Source organism: Panulirus ornatus, chromosome 2, assembly GCF_036320965.1.
Source record: "Panulirus ornatus isolate Po-2019 chromosome 2, ASM3632096v1, whole genome shotgun sequence".
NCBI classification, from domain to species: Eukaryota; Metazoa; Arthropoda; class Malacostraca; order Decapoda; family Palinuridae; genus Panulirus; species Panulirus ornatus.
Window position 1 is genome coordinate 43271314 of NC_092225.1, and position 17305 is coordinate 43288618.

The window sequence follows — 17305 nt, forward strand, 5'->3', positions numbered from 1 at the left end:
CTCTCAACCACGCTCTTTTTATTTCCATACATCTCTCTTACTCTTACATGACTTACTCGATCAAACCACCTCACACCACACATTTTCCTCAAACATCTCATTTCCAGCATATCCACCCTCCTGCGCACAACTCTATCCCTAGCCCACGCCTCGCAACTATACAACATTGTTGGAACCACTATTCCTTCAAACATACCCATTTTTCCTTTCCGAGATAATGTTCACGACTTCCACACATTCTTCAAGGCTCCCAAAATTCTCGCTCCCTCCCCCACCCTATGATTCACTTCCGCTACCATGGTTCCATCAGCTGCCAGATCCATTTCCATATATCTAAAACATTTTACTTCCTCCAGTTTTTCTCCATCCAAACTTACCTCCCTATTGACTTGACCCTCAACCCTACTGTACCTAATAACCTTGCTCTTATTCAAATTTACTCTTAACTTTCTTCTTTCACACACTTTATCAAATTCATTCATCAGCTTCTGCAGTGTCTCACATGAATCAGCCACTAGCGCTGTATCAACAGCGAAAGACAACTGACTCACTTCCCAAGCTCTCTCATCCACAACAGACTTCATACTTGCCCCTCTTTCCAAAACTCTTGCATTCACCTCCCTAACAACCCCATCCATAAACAAATTAAACAACCATGGAGACATCACACACCCCTGCCGCAAGCCTACATTCACTGAGAACCAATCACTTTCCTCTCTTCCTACACGTACACATGCCTTACATCCTCGATAAAAACTGTTCACTGCTTCTAACAACTTGCCTCCCACATCATATATTCTTAATACCTTCCACAGAGCATCTCTATCAACTCTCTCATATGCCTTCTCCAGATCCACAGATGCTATATACAAATCCATTTGCTTTTCTAAGTATTTCTCACATACATTCTTCAAAGCAAACACCTGATCAACACATCCTCTACTATTTCTGAAACCACACTTCTCTTCCCCAATCTGATGATCTGTACATGCCTTCACCCTCTCAATCAATACCCTCCCATATAATTTACCAGGAATACTCAACAAACTTACACCTCTGTAATTTGAGCACTCACTCTTATCCCCTTTGCCTTTGTACAATGGCACTATGCACGCATTCCGCAAGTACTCAGGCACCTCACCATGAGTGATACATACATTAAATAACCTTACCAACCAGTCAATAATACAGTCACCCCCTTTTTTGATAAACTCCACTGCAATATCATCCAAACCTGTTGCCTTGCCGGCTTTCATTTTCCGCAAAGCTTTTACTACCTCTTCTCTGTTTACCAAATCATTTTCCCTAACCCTCTCACTTTGCACACCACCTCGACCAAAACCCTATATCTGCCACTCTATCATCAAACACAGTCAACAAACCTTCAAAATACTCACTCCATATCCTTCTCACATCGCCACTACTTGTTATCACCTCCCCATTTGCGCCTTTCACTGAAGTTCCCATTTGCTCCCTTGTCTTACGCACTTTATTAACCTCCTTCCGGAACATATTTTTATTCTCCCTAAAATCTAATGATACTCTCTCACCCCAACTCTCATTTGCCCTCTTCTCTTTTTCACCTCTTGCACCTTTCTCTTGACTTCCTGTCTCGTTCTTTTAAATATATATATATATATAAATATATATATATATATATATATATATATATATATATATATATATATATATATATATATATATATATATATATATATATTTATATATACATATATATATATATATATATATATATATATATATATATATATATATATATATATATATATATATATATATATATATATATATATGTATATATAAATATATATATATATATATATATATATATATATATATATATATATATATATATATATATATATATATATATATATATATATATATATGTATAAAAGAAAGAGACAGGACGTCAAAAGAAAGGTGCAAGAGGTGAAAAAGAGGGCAAATGATAGTTGGGGTGAGAGAGTATAATTAGATCTTAGGGAGGTATTGATTGAGAGGGTGAAGGCATTTACAGAGCATCAGATTGGGGAAGAGCAGTGTGGTTTCAGAAGTGGTAGAGGATGTGTGGATCAGGTGCTTGCTTTGAAGAATGTATGTGAGAAATACTTAGAAAAGCAAATGGATTTGTATGTAGCATTTATGGATGTGGAAAAGGCATATGATAGAGTTGATAGATATGCTCTGTGGAAGGTATTAAGAATATATGGTGTGGGAGGCAAGATGTTAGAAGCAGTGAAAAGTTTTTATCGAGGATGTAAGGCATGTGTACGTGTAGGAAGAGAGGAAAGTGATTGGTTCTCAGTGAATGTAGGTTTGCGGCAGGGGTGTGTGATGTCTCCATGGTTGTTTAATTTGTTTATGAATGGGGTTGTTAGGGAGGTGAATGCAAGAGTTTTGGAAAGAAGGGCAAGTATGAAGTCTGTTGTGGATGAGAGAGCTTGGGAAGTGAGTCAGTTGTTGTTCGCTGATGATAAGGCGCTGGTGGCTAATTCATGTGAGAAACTGCAGAAGCTTGTGACTGAGTTTGGTAAAGTGTGTGAAAGAAGAAAGTTAAGAGTAAATGTGAATAAGAGCAAGGTTATTAGGTACAGTAGGGTTGAGGGTCAAGTCAATTGGGAGGTGAGTTTGAATGGAGAAAAACTGGAGGAAGTGAAGTGTTTTAGATATCTGGGAGTGGATCTGGCAGCGGATGGAACCATGGAAGTGGAAGTGGATCATAGGGTGGGGGATGGGGCGAAAATTCTGGGAGCCTTGAAGAATGTGCGGAATTCGAGAACATTTTCTCGGAAAGCAAAAATGGGTATGTTTGAAGGAATAGTGGTTCCAACAATGTTGTATGGTTCCGAGGCGTGGGCTATGGATAGAGTTGTGCGCAGGAGGTTGGATGTGCTGGAAATGAGTTGTTTGAGGACATTGTGTGGTGTGAGGTGGTTTGATCGAGTGAGTAACGTAAGGGTAAGAGAGAGTGTGTGGAAATAAAAAGAGCGTGTTTGAGAGAGCAGAAGAGGGTGTTTTGAAATGGTTTGGGCACATGGAGAGAATGAGTGAGGAAAGATTGACCAAGAGGATATATGTGTCGGAGGTGGAGGGAACGAGGAGAAGAGGGAGACCAAATTGGAGGTGGAAAGATGGAGTGAAAAAGATTTTGTGTTATCGGGGTGAAGATGCAGGAGGGTGAAAGGATGGCAAGGAATAGAGTGAATTGGAGCGATGTGGTATACCGGGGTTGACGTGCTGTCAGTGGATTGAATCGGGGCATGTGAAGCGTCTGGGGTAAACCATGGAAAGCTGTGTAGGTATGTATATTTGCGTGTGTGGACGTATGTTTATACATGTGTATGTGGGTGGGTTGGGCCATTTATTTCGTCTGTTTCCTTGCGCTACCTCGCAAACGCGGGAGACAGCGACAAAGCAAAACAAAAAAAAAAAAATATATATATATGTATATAAATATATATATATATATATATATATATATATATATATATATATATATATATATATATATATATATATGTATATAAATACATATATATATATATATATATATATATATATATATATATATATATATATATATATATATATATATATATATATATATGTATATAAATACATATATATATATATATATATATATATATATATATATATATATATATATATATATATATATATTTTTTTTTTTTTTTTTTTTTTTTTTTTTATACTTTGTCGCTGTCTCCCGCGTTTGCGAGGTAGCGCAAGGAAACAGACGAAAGAAATGGCCCAACCCCCCCCCCCATACACATGTACATACACACGTCCACACACGCAAATATACATACCTACACAGCTTTCCATGGTTTACCCCAGACGCTGCACATGCCTTGCTTCAACCCACTGACAGCACGTCAACCCCTGTATACCGCATGACTCCAATTCACTCTATTTCTTGCCCTCCTTTCACCCTCCTGCATGTTCAGGCCCCGATCACACAAAATCTTTTTCACTCCATCTTTCTACCTCCAATTTGGTCTCCCTCTTCTCCTCGTTCCCTCCACCTTCGACACATATATCCTCTTGGTCAATCTCTCCTCACTCATTCTCTCCATGTGCCCAAACCATTTCAAAACACCCTCTTCTGCTCTCTCAACCACGCTCTTTTTATTTCCACACATCTCTCTTACCCTTACGTTACTTACTCGATCAAACCACCTCACACCACACATTGTCCTCAAACATCTCATTTCCAGCACATCCATCCTCCTGCGCACATCTCTATCCATAGCCCACGCCTCGCAACCATACAACATTGTTGGAACCACTATTCCCTCAAACATACCCATTTTTGCTTTCCGAGATAATGTTCTCGACTTCCACACATTTTTCAAGGCTCCCAAAATTTTCGCCCCCTCCCCCACCCTATGATCCACTTCCGCTTCCATGGTTCCATCCGCTGACAGATCCACTCCCAGATATCTAAAACACTTCACTTCCTCCAGTTTTTCTCCATTCAAACTCACCTCCCAATTGACTTGACCCTCACCCCTACTGTACCTAATAACCTTGCTCTTATTCACCTTTACTCTCAACTTTCTTCTTCCACACACTTTACCAAACTCAGTCACCAGCTTCTGCAGTTTCTCACATGAATCAGCCACCAGCGCTGTATCATCAGCGAACATCAACTGACTCACTTCCCAAGCTCTCTCATCCCCAACAGACTTCATACTTGCCCCTCTTTCCAGGACTCTTGCATTTACCTCCCTTACAACCCCATCCATAAACAAATTAAACAACCATGGAGACATCACACACCCCTGCCGCAAACCTACATTCACTGAGAACCAATCACTTTCCTCTCTTCCTACACGTACACATGCCTTACATCCTCGATAAAAACTTTTCACTGCTTCTAACAACTTGCCTCCCACACCATATATTCTTAATACCTTCCACAGAGCATCTCTATCAACTCTATCATATGCCTTCTCCAGATCCATAAATGCTACATATATATATATATATATATATATATATATATATATATATATATATATATATATATATATATATATATATATATATATACATATATATATATATATATATATATATATATGTATCTTTTTTTCTTTTCCTTTTAAACTATTCGCCATTTCCCGCGTTAGCGAGGTAGCGTTAAGAAGAGAGGACTGGGCCTTATTGGAATATTCTCACCTGGCCCCCTTTGTTCCTTCTTTTGGAAAATTAAAAAAAAACGAGAGGGGAGGATTTCCAGCTCCCCGCTCCCTCCCCTTTTAGTCGCCTTCTACGACACGCAGGGAATACGTGGGAAGTATTCTTTATCCCCTATCCCCTATCTTTTTCACTCCATCTTTCCACCTCCAATTTGGTCTCCCTCTTCTCCTCGTTCCCTCCACCTCCGACACATATATCCTCTTGGTCAATCTTTCCTCACTCATTCTCTCCATGTGCCCAAACCATTTCAAAACACCCTCTTCTGCTCTCTCAACCACGCTCTATTTATTTCCACACATCTCTCTTACCCTTAGGTTACTTACTCGATCAAACCACCTCACACCACACATTGTCCTCAAACATCTCATTTCCAGCACATCCATCCTCCTGCGCACCACTCTATCCATAGCCCACGCCTCGCAACCATACAACATTGTTGGAACCACTATTCCTTCAAACATACCCATTTTTGCTTTCCGAGATAATGTTCTCGACTTCCACACATTCTTCAAGGCTCCCAGAATTTTCGCCCCCTCCCCCATCCTATGATCCACTTCCGCTTCCATGGTTCCATCCGCAGCCAGATCCACTCCCAGATATTTGAAACACTTCACTTCCTCCAGGTTTTCTCCATTCAAACTCACCTCCCAATTGACTTGACCCTCAACCCTACTGTACCTAATAACCTTGCTCTTATTCACATTTACTCTTAACTTTCTTCTTTCACACACTTTACCAAACTAAGTCACCAGCTTCTGCAGTTTCTCACATGAATGAGCCACCAGCGCTGTATCATCAGCGAACAACAACTGACTCACTTGACAAGCTCTCTCATCCTCAACAGACTTCATACTTGCCCCTCTTTCCAAAACTCTTGCATTCACCTCCCTAACAACCCCATCCATAAACAAATTAAACAACCATGGAGACATCACACACCCCAGCCGCAAACCTACATTCACTGAGAACCAATCACTTTCCTCTCTTCCTACACGTACACATGCCTTACATCCTCGATAAAAACTTTTCACTGCTTCTAACATCTTGCCTCCCACACCATATATTCTTAATACCTTCCACAGAGCATCTCTATCAACTCTATCATATGCCTTTTCCACATCCATAAATGCTACATACAAATCCATTTGCTTTTCTAAATATTTCTCACATACATTCTTTAAAGCAAACACCTGATCCACACATCCTCTACCACTTCTGAAACCACACTGCTCTTCCCCAATCTGATGCTTTGTACATGCCTTCACCCTCTCAATCAATACCCTCCCATATAATTTACCACGAATACTCAACAAACTTATACCTCTGTAATTTGAACACTCACTCTTATCCCCTTTGCCTTTGTACAATGGCACTATGCACGCATTCCGCCAATCCTCAGGCACTTCACCATGAGTCATACATACATTAAATAACCTTACCAACCAGTCAACAATACAGTCACCCCCTTTTATAATAAATTCCACTGCAATACCATCCAAACCTGCTGCCTTGCCGGCTTTCATCTTCCGCAAAGCTTTTACTACCTCTTCTCTGTTTACCAAATCATTTTCCCCAACCCTCTCACTTTGCACACCACCTCGACCAAAACACCCCACATCTGCCACTCCATCACCAAACATATTCAGCAAACCTTCAAAATACTCACTCCATCTCCTTCTCACATCACCACTACTTGTTATCACCTCCCCATTTGCGCCCTTCACTGAAGTTCCCATTTGCTCCCTTGTCTTACGCACTTTATTAACTTCCTTCCAGAACATCTTTTTATTTTCCCTAAAATTTAATGATAATCTCTCACCCCAACTCTCATTTGTCCTTTTTTTCACCTCTTGCACCTTTCTCTTGACCTCCTGTCTCTTTCTTTTATACATCTCCCACTCACTTGCATTTTTTCCCTGCAAAAATCGCCAAAATGCCTCTCTCTTCTCTTTCACTAATACTCTTACTTCTTCATCCCACCACTCACTACCCTTTCTAATCAACCCATCTCCCACTCTTCTCATGCCACAAGCATCTTTTGCGCAATCCATCACTGATTCCCTAAATACATCCCATTTCTCCCCCACTCCCCTTACTTCCATTGTTCTCACCTTTTTCCATTCTGTACTCAGTCTCTCCTGGTACTTCCTCACACAAGTCTCCTTCCCAAGCTCACTTACTCTCACCACCCTCTTCACCCCAACATTCACTCTTCTTTTCTGAAAACCCATACAAATCTTCACCTTAGCCTCCACAAGATAATGATCAGACATCCCTCCAGTTGCACCTCTCAGCACATTAACATCCAAAAGTCTCTCTTTCGTACGCCTGTCAATTAGCACGTAATCCAATAACGCTCTCTGGCCATCTCTACTACTTACATAAGTATACTTATGTATATCTCGCTTTTTAAACAAGGTATTCCTAATCATCAGTCCTTTTTCAGCACATAAATCTACAAGCTCTTCACCAGTATATGACATTCATTTTTTCATTTCATTTCAAGCTAGAAGTTTCAGTTTTCTAAATTGTTTGTTACATTTTTCATATGTATATATATATATGTATGTGTGTGTGTGTGTGTGTGTATATGTGCGTATATGTGTGTATGTGTGTGTATGTGTATATATATATATATATATATATATATATATATATATATATATATATATATATATATATATATATATATATATATTATCCCTGGGGATAGGGGTGAAAGAATACTTCCCACGCATTCCCCGCGTGTCGTAGAAAGCGACTAGAGGGGACGGGAGCGTGGGGCCAGAAATCCTCCCCTCCTTGTACTTTTTAACTTTCTAAAATGGGAAACAGAAGAAGGATTCACGCGGGGAGTGCTCATCCTCCTCGAAGGCTCAGATTGGGGTGCCTAAATGTGTGTGGATGTAACCAAGATGTGAAAAAAGGAGAGATAGGTAGTATGTTTGAGGAGAGGAACCTGGATGTTTTGGCTCTTAGTGAAACTAAGCTCAAGGGTAAAGGGGAAGAGTGGTTTGGGATTGTCTTGGGAGTAAAGTCAGGGGTTAGTGAGAAGACAAGAGCAAGGGAAGGAGTAGCAATACTCCTGAAACAGGAGTTGTGGGAGTATATGATAGAATGTGAAAGTAAATTCTCGATTAATATAGGTAAAACTGAAAGTTGATGGAGAGAGATGGGTGATTATTGGTGCATATGCACCTGGGCATGAGAAGAAAGATCATGAGAGGCAAGTGTTTTGGGAGCAGCTGAATGAGTGTGTTAGTGGTTTTGATGCACGAGACCGGGTTATAGTGATGGGTGATTTGAATGCAAAGGTGAGTAATGTGGCAGTTGAGGGAATAATTGGTATACATGGGGTGTTCAGTGTTGTAAATATATATATATATATATATATATATATATATATATATATATATATATATATATATATATATTTATATTTATATATATATATATATATATATATATATATATATATATATATATATATATATATATATATATATTTATATATATATATATATATATATATATATATAAATATATATATATATATATATATATATATATATATATTTATATATATAAATATTTATATATATATATATATATATATATATATATATATATATATATATATATATATATATATATATATATATATATATCTTTCTTTTTTCTTTCAAACTTTTCGCCATTTCCCACGTTAGCGAGGTAGCGTTAAGAACAGAGAAGTGGGCCTTTGAGGGAATATCCTTACTTGGCCCCCTTCTCCGTTCCTTCTTTTGGAAAAAAAAACAAAAACAGAGAGGAGGTAGTAAAAGCTTTGCGGAAGATGAAAACCGGCAAGGCAGCAGGTTTGGATGGTATTGTAGTGAAATTTATTAAAAAAGGGGGTGACTGTATTGTTGACAGGTTGGTAAGGCTATCTAATGTATGTATGATTCATGTTGAGGTGCTTGAGGATTGGCGGAATGCTTGTATAGTGCCATTGTACAAAGGCAAAGGGGATAACAGTGAGTGCTCAAATTACAGAGGTATAAGTTTGTTGAGTATTTCTGGTAAACTATTTTTAGGGTATTGATGTAGAGTGGGAAGGCATGTACAGAGCATCATACTGGGGAAGAGCACTGTGGTTCCAGAAGTGGTAGAGGATGTGTGGATCAGGTGTTTGCTTTGAAGAATGTACGTGAGAAATACTTAGAAAAGCAAATGGATTTGTATGCAGTATTTATGAATCTGGAGAAAGCATATGATAGAGTTGATAGAGATACAATGTGGAAGGTATTAAGAACATATGATGTGGGAGGGAAGTTGTTAGAAGCAGTGAAAAGTTTTTATCGAGGATGTAGGGAAGAGAGGAAAGTGATTGGTTCTCAGATAATGTAGGTTTGCCGCAGGGGTGTGTGATGTCTCCATGGTTGTTTAATTTGTTTATGGATGGGGTTGTTAGGGATGTGAACGGAAGAGTTTTGGTAAGAGGGGCAAGTATGCAGTTTTTTGTAGATAAGAGAGCTTGAGAAATGAGTTAGATGTTTTTTGCTGATGATACAGCGCTGATGGCTGATTCTTGTGAGAAAATAGAGAAGCTGGTGACTGAGTTCGGTAAAGTGTGTGAAAGAAGAAAGTTAAGAGTAAATGTGAATAAGAGAAAGGTTATTAGGTACAGTAGGGTTGAGGGTGAAGTCAACTGGGAGGTAAGTTTGAATGGAGAAAAACTGGAGGAAGTATAGTTTTTTAGATATCTGGGAGTGGATCTGGCAGCGGATGGATCCATGGAAGCGGAAGTGAATTATAGGGTAGGGGAGGGGGTGAAAATTCTGGGAGCCATGAAAAATGTTTGGAAGTCGAGAACATTATCTCGGAAAGCAAAAATGGGTATTTTTGAAGGAATAGTGGCTCCAACAATGTTATATGGTTGCGAGGCTTGGGCTATGTATAGAGTTGTGCGCAGGAGGGTGGATGTGCTCGAAATGAGATAATTGAGGAGAATATGTGGTATGAGGTGGTTTGATTCGCGCAAGTAATAATAGGGTAAGAGAGATGTGTGGAAATAAAAAGAGTGAGGTTGAGAGAGCTGAAGAGGGTGTTTTGATATGTTTTGGTCACATGGAGAGAATGATTAATGAAGAGTGACCAAGAGGATATATGTTTCAGAGGTGGAGGGAACGAGGAGAAGTGGGAGACCAAATTGGAGGTGGAAAGATGAAGTGAAAAAGATTTTTAGTGATCGGGGCCTGAACATGCAGGAGGGTGAAAGGTGTGCATGGAATAGAGTGAATTGGAACGATGTAGTATACCGGGGTCGACGTGCTGTCAATGGATTGAACCAGGGCATGTGAAGCGTCTGGGGTAAACCATGGAAAGTTCTGTGGGGCCTGGATGTGGAAAGGGAGCAGTGGTTTCGGTGCATTATTACATGACAGCTAGACACTGAGTGTGACCGAATGGGGCCTTTGTTGTCTTTTCCTAGCGCTACCTCGCGCACATGAGCGGGGAGTGGGTTGTTATACCATTTGTGGTGAGGTGGCGATGGGAGTAAATAAGGGGCAGACAGTATGACTTATGTACATGTGTATATATGTATATGTCTGTGTGTGTATATATATGTGTACATTGAGATGTATAGGTATGTATATTTGCGTGTGTGGACGTGTGTGTATGTACATGTGTATGTGGGTGGGTTGGGCCATTCTTCCGTCTGTTTCCTTGCGTTACCTCGCTAACGCGGGAGACAGCGACAAAGCAAAATAATAATAATAAAAAATTTATTGGAAAGGATCACAATTTTGCGCGTGGACTCATTACAATATATATATATATATATATATATATATATATATATATATATATATATATATATATATATATATATATATATATATATATATATATATATATATATATTTTTTTTTTTTTCTTTTTTTTTCAAACTATTCGCCATTTCCCGCGTTAGCGAAGTAGCGTTAAGAACAGAGGACTGGGCCTTTTTTGGAATATCCTCACCTGGCCCCCTCTGTTTCTTCTTTTGGAAAATTAAAAAAAAAACGAGAAGGGAGGATCTCCAGGCCCCTGCTCCCTCCCCTTTTAGTCGCCTTCTACGACACGCAGAGAATACGTGGGAAGTATTCTTAATCCCCTATCCCTAGGGATGATATATATATATATGTATATATATATATATATATATATATATATATATATATATATATATATATATATATATATATATATATATAAATATTTTTCCTTTTTTTTTTTTGCTTTGTCGCTGTCTCCCCCGTTTGCGAGGTAGCGCAAGGAAACAGACGAAAGAAATGGCCCAACCCACCCCCATACACATGTATATACATACGTCCACACACGCAAATATACATACCTACACAGCCTTCCATGGTTTACACCAGACGCTTCACATGCCTTGATTCAATCCACTGACAGCACGTCAACCCCGGTATACCACATCGCTCCAAATCACTCTATTCCTTGCCCTCCTTTCACCCTCCTGCATGTTCAGGCCACGATCACACAAAATCTTTTTCACTCCATCTTTCCACTTTGAATTTGGTCTCCCACTTCTCCTCGTTCCCTCCACCTCTGACGCATATATCCTCTTGGTCAATCTTTCCTCACTCATTTTCTCCATGTGCCCAAACCATTTCAGAACACCCTCTTCTGCTCTATCAACCAAGCTCTTTTTATTTCCACACATCTATCTTACCCTTACGTTACTTACTCGATCAAACCACCTGACACCACATATTGTCCTCAAACATCTCATTTCCAGCACATCCATCCTCCTGCGCACAACTCTATCCATAGTCCACGCCTCGCAACAATACAACATTGTTGGAACCACTATTCCTTCAAACATACCCATTTTTGCTTTCCGAGATAATGTTCTCGACTTCCACACATTCTTCAAGGCTCCCAGAATTTTCGCCCCCTTCCCCACCCTATGATCCACTTCCGCTTCCAGGGTTCCATCCGCTGCCAGATCCACTCCCAGATATCTAAAACACTACACTTCCTCCAGTTTTTCTCCATTCAAACTCACCTCCCAATTGACTTGACCCTCAACCCTACTGTACCTAATAACCTTGCTCTTATTCACATTTACTCTTAACTTTCTTCTTTCACACACTTTGCCAAACTCAGTCACCAGCTTCTGTAGTTTCTCACATGAATCAGCCGCCAGCGCTGTATCATCAGCGAACAACAACTGACTCACTTCCCAAGCTCTCTCATCCCCAACAGACTTCATACTTGCCCCTCTTTCCAAAACTTTTGCATTCACCTCCCTAACAACCCCATCCATAAACAAATTAAACAACCATGGAGACATCACACACCCCTGCCGCAAACCTACATTCACTGAGAACCAATCACTTTCCTCTCTTCCTACACGTACACATGCCTTACATCCTCGATAAAAACTTTTCACTGCTTCTAACAACTTGCCTCCCACACCATATATTCTTAATAACTTCCACAGAGCATCTCTATCAACTCTATCATATGCCTTCTCCAGATCCATAAATGCTACATACAAATCCATTTGCTTTTCTAAGTATTTCTCACATACATTCTTCAAAGCAAACACCTGATCCACACATCCTCTACCACTTCTGAAACCACACTGCTCTTCCCCAATCTGATGCTCTGTACATGCCTTCACCCTCTCAATTAATACCCTCCCATATAATTTGCCAGGAATACTCAACAAACTTATACCTCTGTAATTTGAGCACTCACTCTTATCCCCTTTGCCTTTGTACAATGGCACTATGCACGCATTCCGCCAATCCTCAGGCACCTCACCATGAGTCATACATACATTAAATAACCTTACCAACCAGTCAACAATACAGTCACCCCCTTTTTTAATAAATTCCACTGCAATAAAATCCAAACCTGCTGCCTTGCCGGCTTTCATCTTCCGCAAAGCTTTCACTACCTCTTCTCTGTTTACCAAGTCATTTTTCCTAACCCTCGCACTTTGCACACCACCTCGACCAAAACACCCTATATATGCCACTCTATCATCAAACACATTCAACAAACCTTCGATATACTCACTCCAACTCCTTCTCACATCACCACTACTTGTTATCACCTCCCCATTTGCGCCCTTCACTGAAGTTCCCATGTGCTTCCTTGTCTTACGCACTTTATTTACCTCCTTCCAGAACATCTTTTTATTCTCCCTAAAATTTAATGATACTCTCTCACCCCAACTCTCATTTGCCCTTTTTTTCACCTCTTGCACCTTTCTCTTGACCTCCTGTCTCATTCTTTTATACGTCTCCCACTCAATTGCATTTTTTCCCTGCAAAAATCGTGCAAATGCCTCACTCTTCTCTTTCACTAATACTCTTACTTCTTCATCCCTCCACTCACTACACTTTCTAATCAACCCACCTCCCACTCTTCTCATACCACAAGCATCTTTTGCGCAATCCATCACTGATTCCCTAAATACATCCCATTCCTCCCCCACTCCCCTTACTTCCATTGTTCTCACCTTTTTCCATTCTGTACTCAGTCTCTCCTGGTACTTCCTCACACAAGTCTCCTTCCCAAGCTCACTTACTCTCACCACCCTCTTCACCCCAACATTCACTCTTCTTTTCTGAAAACCCATACAAATCTTCACCTTAGCCTCCACAAGATAATGATCAGACATCCCTCCAGTTGCACCTCTCAGCACATTAACATCCAAAAGTCTCTCTTTCGCGCGCCTGTCAATTAACACGTAATCCAATAACGCTCTCTGGCCATCTCTCCTACTTTCATAAGTATACTTATGTATATCTCGCTTTTTAAACCAGGTATTCCCAATCATCAGTCCTTTTTCAGCACATAAATCTACAAGCTCTTCACCATTTCCATTTACAACACTGAACATCACATGTTTACTAAGTATTCCCTCAACTGCCACATTACTCACCTTTGCACTCAAATCACCCAACACTATAACCCGGTCTCGTGCATCAAAACCACTAACACACTCATTCAGCTGCTCCCAAAACACTTGCCTCTCATGATTTTTCTTCTCATGCCCAGGTGCATATGCACCAATAATCAACCATCTCTCTCCATCAACTTTCAGTTTTACCCATATTAATCGAGAAATTACTTTCTTACATTCTATCACATACTTCCACAACTCCTGTTTCAGGAGTACTGCTACTCCTTCCCTTGCTCTTGTCCTCTCACTAACCCCTGACTTTACTCCCAAGACATTCCCAAACCACTCTTCCCCCTCACCCTTGAGCTTCGTTTCACTCAGAGCCAAAACATCCAGGTTCCTTTCCTCAAACATACTACCTATCTCTCCTTTTTTCACATCTTGGTTACATCCACACACATTTAGGCACCCCAATCTGAGCCTTCGAGGAGGATATATATATATATATATATATATATATATATATATATATATATATATATATATATATATTTTTTTTTTTTTTTCATACTATTCGCTATTTCCCGCGATAGCGAGGTAGCGTTAAGAACAGAGGACTGGGCCTTTGAGGGAATATCCTCACCTGGACCTCTTCTCTGTTCCTTCTTTTGGAAAAAAAAAAAAAAAAAAAAAAAATATATATATATATATATATATATATATATATATATATATATATATATATATATATAAAGATGTCTCCTTTAAAACTTGTATATTCATATACATAAAGAAAGATATGTTTTTCTACAGGACGCTGTGATTTCTATTCGTCTCGAGAGAGGATCCTTCCCTTTATGTTCTGTATGATTGGACAGAAGAAGAGTCCTCTGGTGCCACTTATGAGTGACAGGTGAGTCTCACGTCATGCATTACAGCTGTAGGAAATCAAGGAAATGTGCTCCTATTTTTTTATATATGTTATTTTCCTCTATGATACGTGATTACTGAAGAATTTTGTGCATCTTTATGAAAACTGAAGAGAAAAGGTTCTTTAACATCTAATAGCTTTGAAAATGATCCTATATACACCTTCGGCCAAAATTCTCTTGACACGTTTGGTAAAACTTTGCACCTGGCAGACTTTGTAAACATATAATAATCGTAGTATTCATTCACGGTTCCGAAAGCATATGTATGGGACAATGTTATTGGTTCATTGCTGTTGAACGCTCTTTGTGTATCCAAACACAGCACTACAGCTACCAATTTGTCAACATTCAGGTAATCAAATCGAAAGTCTCTATAGATAGTGTGTATGATACTGACGTATCGAATATATTGAAGCACAGGTGTAATACTTTAGAAATAACATCAGAAACAAAACTACAAGAATAGCAGACGATACAATGTGACAGTTTGTGAGGAAATATGACGATATATGTGAAACTCTGGCATAAGAAATCATCAATCTACTATCTAGGTATAGCCGGACGATATATGAAGCAAAACTTGCATTTGTTCCTTTATTGTTTGTTAATTCCCTGCTTGTAAAAAGATTCAGAGGTAACAAGACGCGGCGTAGTGACGAGGGTAGAAAGGAGGATGAGCCAAAATTTAACGGGATGAAATACTAGGATAATGTATGAGACACACACACTACGTAATTCTCTCTCATGTTCACTGGATGTATCCTTAAACACAGTATGACCCAGTCTACCCAAGTCACGGTGGTCCGGTGTAGGAAAAAAATATAACATTACAGTTACATGTTAAGATCATAAATATAGAATTAATTATTTCATTTGTATGTTGATAATATGTTTGTCAGTATGTATAGCTTTTCGTAAAAAATGGAGAATGAGTGGACTACATATATTACTGCTTTGGTTTACTTAGATCCAACAGTATCATATTTCTTTCAATATAATCGTTGTGTCCACTCAGTGAGTTAAAAACATGACAATACCTGGCAGCTGTGCTACTGAAAACTACTGAACTGGCTTAGCATTGTTCACGAATGATAACAGGGTTATTACAAAGCAAATTTTATCTATGATATATATATATGACATAGTACAAAATACACGCGTTAGTGTGCGCTATGTAGAAAATAGAAATGGGAGCATATTAACACAACTTGAGACAACCAACGTATGCGAGGTTTCAAGTTTGTTGGGGGTGAGCAACGTGTGACTTATCACTCCACAGCAGACCAGAATACATCATAGTTACTATCGTCCTGATAAAGTGTTAGCCAATACAGATGAACGACTATCATCACGACTAAGTAACAATCAGAGGAAGAATTATTAGCATGAGTGAAAGTGGTAAATCATCAACACAAATATCAAGAGAATTGGGAATGATCAGAGACATGGTCGATATACATGTGGTGACGAGATGGCAAGAAGAAGGCAGCAGCAGTTGACGTGATCATCAGAGAAGAGGATGACCACGTGCAACAACTGAAGATCAGGTCATCAGAGAACAGGCACGACCACGTGCCACAACGGAAGATCAGGTCATCAGAGAACAGCACGACCACGGGCAACAACTGAAGACCAGGTCATCAGAGAACAGGACGACCACGGGCAACAACTGAAGATCAGGTCACCAGAGAACAGGACGACCACGGGCAACAACTGAAGATCAGGTCATCAGAGAACAGGACGACCACGGGCAACAACTGAAGATCAGGTCACCAGAGAACAGGACGACCACGGGCAACAACTGAAGATCAGGTCATCAGAGAACAGCACGACCACGTGCCGCAACTGAAGATCAGGTCATTAGAGAACAGCACGACCACGTGCAACAACTGAAGATCAGGTCATTAGAGAACAGCAGGAGCACGTGCAACAACTGAAGATCAGGTCATTAAAGAACAGCACGACCACGTGCAACAACTGAAGATCGGGTCATCAGAGAACAGGACGACCACGTGTCACAACTGAAGATCAGGTCATTAGAGAACAGCACGACCACGTGCCGCAACTGAAGATCAGGTCATTAGAGAACAGCACGACCACGTGCCACAACTGAAGATCAGGTCATTAGAGAACAGCACGAGCACGTGCCACAACTGAAGATCAGGTCATTAGAGAACAGCACGACCACGTGCAACAACTGAAGATCGGGTCA

The 17305-nt window shown here is 39.7% G+C and overlaps 1 protein-coding gene across 1 annotated transcript in view; it reads left to right on the forward strand.

Annotated features, from left to right (window-relative positions):
• Positions 1–15320, forward strand: part of LOC139752162 (uncharacterized) — a 150211-nt gene extending 134891 nt beyond the window's left edge. Inside the window, exons 11-12 of the mRNA XM_071668107.1 lie at positions 14975–15074; positions 15230–15320. Of these exons, the coding sequence (XP_071524208.1) occupies positions 14975–15074; positions 15230–15320 (191 nt within the window). The remainder of the gene's footprint in view (positions 1–14974; positions 15075–15229) is intronic.
• The last annotated feature ends 1985 nt before the right edge of the window (positions 15321–17305 follow it).